Here is a 6,000-nt window from a genome sequence, read left to right on the forward strand (position 1 = left end):
CTTCAAACATTAAAAATCTTAAAAACTTTGGACAATGAAAATTTATGGAGTTGTGTTTCTATCATTTTGAAGATTAACTTTTGTTTATGTTTCATAAATGTTTAGAATTGCAATAATATTTGTTAGAGAAACCTTGTTGTATTGAAATTTGGGGGAGAGCTTCTAAAATAAGATTCTATAAAAGGCTGCTATGCTGAGAGAATCTGAGGATGGTGCTCAGAATCGTGAAAGAATTCAGAAGGGATTAGATTAGTACAGTAATCAAATAAACAAGTTTGGCAAGGACAACGAGACACGCCAAATCATTAACCCTCGCACTACCTAGGTACTTTTTGTAACAAGGACTACCAAGGGGGGGGGGTATTTTGTGCCCACCTGTTAAGATTAAATTTATCTTGCAAAAGAAACAAATTAGAAACTCTCTCAACAATCTACAGGGACTAAAGTGAGCAATACACAGGATGACTAACGGCTATTTATTATGCTGCCATCTAGGAGTGACACTTCTAAGTGTCAGCCACATTTCCAACCAACGGGAGAGTACTTTGTGCTCACCAACTTAAAATAGCAAATTTGTGAGACAGTAACGTGAAACTCTCAAAATTAACAGTACACGGGATAAGACTAACCGCCAAATTCAGAAAAGGCGGGATACTGTTATTTATTATACTACCTTCTAGGAGTAACACTACTAAATATCAGTCACATCTACTACCAACTTTGTGTCCACCAACTTAAAATAATTAATTTTATGAGACACACTAACGTTCAATTTGAACCACCGTAAGGTATACGCTTTAGCTAAACATGTTGAGCAATAACATATTTTCTTACATTTTTTTTTAAAGAAACGATTAGAAGAGTAATTACAAGAAATATACTGAGGTGGGCACAAAGTACCCTATTGGCAGTTCGAGGGTTAATTGGGAAGTCCAAGAGATGCCAATACAAAGAAGAGTCGTAATTGTATCAATATGCTAGCACACAACATACCTATATTTATTATAGTACAAAGAAAGCAGGTAAATATTAAAAGTATAGCCCCTCATGTTGGACTCTTTGCAACTACCTTTCTGCCAGTTCCTCGATTCCATGTCGTAACCACCTCTATCTACAAATAAACCACTTTAATTTTGAACGTTTTTCGACATATTCATGAAGTTTAACATAAACTTCAGGCATCCATGCTTAAACCCGTGTAAATATTATGATGCATGGACCGTGAAAATTGGAGCAGCTAAAACTGATGATGAAGTTAAATAATTTAATGTATAACATAACCTCCATCTTCGGAAAGCTAAAAGTGTATAGGGTAATACGAAGAACGATATTCATGAAGCTAATGATAATAATGCGTTAGTTATTGGTTTCTATCTGTAACAAGCTTTACCAACTCCTCTTTTGAATACGAGTGTTGTGTTTTACAGTAGACAGCTCTGGATTTATAATCTCTGTGTCCATGATAGTACGGGGTAGTCTTACATGCATGTGTGGTATGAGGATCATACATCAAGGGGATTGTAAAAAATTGTTTACTGACTGAATAGTGATAGTAGGGGTACGAACAATGGCAAGTGATTAATAGCATGGTCAGATTCCTGTGGATATAAAAATAAAAATAAAATTTTCCGATCTGCTGGTATTACATTGTGTAGGTCTAACACATTTTCGAAAGTATATAGCGTAAGTTTCCTGTATCAGGACAAAGAAATCATATGTGATCGGGTCTTCGGTATCATAGAGAAAAGAAACGAACAATTTTGTTAGAGTGTGATTCTAAATTGTGTTATCGTCCCGTGCAAACAGCAAAGGAAAAAAAAACCTCTTTTAAGGTCTTTAAAATGACATGATAACAACACTTTTTACCAATATGCAATGCTTATTGCACACTCTTGCAATGCTTATCTCACTGAAATGCTTACCTTCAGGAAGACCAATGTGAACAGCGAAGCAGTAAATTCGTGTAATGCTGCAAGAGTAATATTTTCTCAAAAGCATCTTCGTGGTGGGGAGGAGAGAGCTCGGGGTGGGATGGATTTGGATATAATTTTGATGGTGCATTTTCCTAGGTATGAAACCTTTGTCTTATACTATCAAAATACTTCCGAATGGTCAGTTACTTTCTGAAGACGTATGATATGCTATGGTGTGTAGTTATATTGATATTGGAACAATAGTACTATGTGTCTGAAAATCTCATGTTATTCTTTAAATATTCATGTAGTACTTTATTTAGTTTTGCTGTCTGAAAAGTGAAAACATTGCCGTATTTTCCATTCAGTGAAAACGAGAGTGAGGCATTCATATATAATGCATTTTGTATAAGTTAATACGAGATTTGGATCTGCCTTTAGGTAAGAAGAAATAACAAAATATAATCAACAAAATAAATAATAAACCAATGGATCTATACTAACAATATAGAATACTTTTTGATCGCCAAATTTTAACTTGTGGACCACAAAAGTGAATAAAATTATGTTACAGGTTTGCACGCTCTATACGATTAAAATTTGTTGAAATGTTAATTTTCAACATACTCACGTTTTTCTTTCTGTTTCAGATGTCTATACATAGTTTAGTTAATTTTAACTACCATAACATAAGAAGCAAATACGTTCAAGGCGAACTTCTCTTTCGAATGTTAATAACTTAGCACAATTATGAAAGATATTATTCTCGTATTTTAGCTTCAAATACACCACAAATTGTTAGTACGTTCATCTTATTCGAAATTATATCATGTTTATTGAGTTTATAACCGTGATTTTTAATATATAGCGATATTGTACTTGTTTTGTGTTAATTTATCTTAAAAAATTACATGGAAACGGGAAATTTGACATATTTTCCGAACCGTAAGTTTTGTTCTTCAATTCTACCGGTTCAGCTAGATTTAATTACACATTCCGTAATATTAATTGAGGACCAAGGATAATTTCCAATATGAGTTAAATACATATAAGAAAAATATTTCAAATGAACTTTTAGTGTGAATAATAATTATTGCTCATTTTACATTATTATGAGTATCTTCACCTGCATAGTAGTAATTTCTCTTGAAGAAACCCCTTTTCAACTTCTATCGTTGAGATTTTACCTAGAACCCATCTTACGTAAGATGCTAGTTCCCTATCTTATTTTCCTGACTGATTTTGAAACGAGTAAGCTAATAAGGAGCAATGACTGAGTTCTGAAAATAGGGTGGATACTAGATACGAATACCTTACGCTTTCCACATAATTGTAGGTGAACGGAGAGACAAGACATAAGCATTTTTTTGCTGCAACATACAAGTATTCTTTCGCAGAATCTTTTATGCACAAGACAATTATCAAATACCTAATACTTATTGACGTCACTTGTTGGACAGCTAAAGAACGATTTTTACAAACTATAGTACGAATTGTACTGGCATAGCCGTCGGAAGATCGTTCAAGCATAGTACCTTTACCACCAGCTGCTTTGAACTGTTTAAGGCTCTTAAAATACTGATAGCGTGGCGTTTTGCTCATGATATCTTCTTCATGCACTCAGTTAAGCAACTGGGCCGCGGTGGCTCAGTGGTAGAGCGTTCACCTCTGCTGCTTGGGGTCCCGGGTTCGATCCCAGTCCCCGCCAAGTGAACTTTGTAGTGGACAAACACCGTGTGCGTGGGTTTCCTCGTGGTTCTCCTGTTACCTCCCACTTTCTTCACTCCACCATTTCATTCATTATTCATCATCACCGTCTCCTTTAGCCTAACCGGCATAACCGTGGGACGTAAAACTCGAAGATTTCATTTCACTTTTCAGTTAAGCAACTAAGATTCAACCGAACAGTTTCTAATGACTATGCAGTAAAATTTTATCCTTATATAGTACGAATGTATATATACGTTCTTCTTGGAGCGGTTTCATTATTATTTGGTCCTTAACCTTGACTTAGTTTCTAAATATAAGTAATGCAATTTGAACGGGAGATATTTTTTTTTATAATTACAGAACAATAATACTTTTTTATGTTGGAAATTCTGCCTTCTAGCAAGATATTATTTTCCTATTTGTACCAGGGTTCATTCGTTGATTTCACAACAAGATAAAGACTAATGCAGAGAATGTGTTGTAATAAAACAGCTTAAAATTTGTCTTACTTTTGGTATACATTTGATATGGAAAATATACTTGAATACTATCAATCTAAATATTAAACAGTGACTACATCTGTTGCAGATTAGGTCTGTAAAAGACTATTACAAATTGAGACCTCAGCACCCTTCACTTACCATAATCCAATCTTTAACGTGGATCTTAGCTACTTACAAATTAAATAAGCCGAATTTGACTAGCCAATTCTACACAGTTTCTATATGCAAGTGATTTTCCATAATTAGGAACTAATCACAAAAACACTATATAAGATTGCGTCTTCTGGCTCAGTATCCACATTGTTAACACAATGTATCTTGATTTAGCTCATAACAGCTTCTCACTACACATCATTCTTACATCTATTTATGTTATGTCCCTATCAGTTAGCTCTTGGTTATACACGTTACATTCATGTCTATATGTATCACCTTAAACAATTATGATCATTTCTTTGTTTATCATTACACAATCATGTTGTATTTAGTGAATTAAATAGAGCATAGCCATTGTCTTTTACAAGTTCAGAATCATTTAAGAATAGGATAAAACCTCTATATTTTCCTTAAACTACTATTGATGTTATTGTAACATAAGAACTCTGTGAGCAATTTGAATTTAAAAAATAAGAAAATAAATATAATTTTAAAATACAAAGCCATAAAATCCAACTTATAAATTTATAGAATCTTTTCAAAATTTTCCAAAATACTTATTTTCAATCTTAAGCTTTATTTCTGACGTTAATATTCTCTTCGACCTATTCTCTTAGAACTTATTTTACTGCTTGTGAATCGATTATTAATAGTTATCATTCACGCCAAAACTATTCATATTTTCATGTTTAATCAAATAACTTTGTTAAAACTCTAATAACAAAAAGTTAACCCTTTCAGGGCTAGATTTAAATAATGTTAAAATGGATAGCTACTAACAAAATAAATCAATATATTTCCTGAACAAAGCAATATACTCCCATTATAATTAAGTGAAATTAGCTGAAGTTCATAATGTCACCTGTAGTGTAATTCCATACATACAAGTTCTTAAGTATCATAGATACTATACACAAAATTAAACATATTTTGTTCATGTTGGTATTTGTTGTCATGATATGCTAATTTCCTTCTTCTTTCTTAATATTATGTTAAAGAAGTAAAAGATAGTACCTGTATATGAAATTGACATTACGCAGTATAACTAATTTAAACAGAAATTATTTTGTATAATTTATATATAACTTCGAAGTTTGAAAAGTGAGTTGTAGATTATAAGCAAATATTTCTTAAATTATTTTTGTGAAATAAACTCTTCTCCGTTTTCGCAGAGAACTCTTTAGCGTTTGTTAAAGACCATAGGGATTACATATTGGAAATTGGAAGGAAGAAATCAAATGAATCCAAACGACCAGGAAGGCCAAAAACTTTCGATGAAATGTTCGGAATGGAAGGAAGTTTTAGAAGATTGGCAATAGATTAAATTATTTTGAATAAGTACAAGTTTGTGCAAACATAATTATAATAAACTTTGTGTAATACATTAGAAACTGTTATTTTTATATACATATTTAACTCAATAAAATTATTTTATAGCTGACATTATTCAATCAATCAAAAAATTATATTCAATTCCTAACATTCAATTTCAATTTCCAACATAATATGTGATTAATGTTTCCTGATACATATATATATATATATATATATATATATATATATATATATATATATATATATATATATATATATATATATATATAAATGGGTATATATGGCTATTGTGAATGATTTTCCCGTTTTCAAAGTTGTTTAATAACTCATGTTTATTTATAAACAATTACATGCAACTTACGTTAAACGAAAGAAAAGCTCAA

The 6,000-nt window shown here is 31.9% G+C and overlaps 1 protein-coding gene across 2 annotated transcripts in view; it reads left to right on the forward strand.

Moving 5' to 3' along the window:
* The window catches only part of LOC145693308 (retinol-binding protein pinta-like), a 53,824-nt gene extending 48,101 nt beyond the window's left edge, over positions 1 to 5,723 (forward strand). For both annotated transcript variants that reach the window (XM_081769172.1, XM_081769173.1), the window contains exon 7: positions 5,455 to 5,723. In XM_081769172.1, coding sequence (XP_081625298.1) covers positions 5,455 to 5,606 — 152 coding nt within the window. In that variant the 3' untranslated portion in view covers positions 5,607 to 5,723. The remainder of the gene's footprint in view (positions 1 to 5,454) is intronic.
* Positions 5,724 to 6,000: the final 277 nt, after the last annotated feature.

This window comes from Thermobia domestica, chromosome 8 (genome assembly GCF_964235325.1).
Source record: "Thermobia domestica chromosome 8, izTheDome1.hap1.1, whole genome shotgun sequence".
NCBI classification, from domain to species: domain Eukaryota; kingdom Metazoa; phylum Arthropoda; class Insecta; order Zygentoma; family Lepismatidae; genus Thermobia; species Thermobia domestica.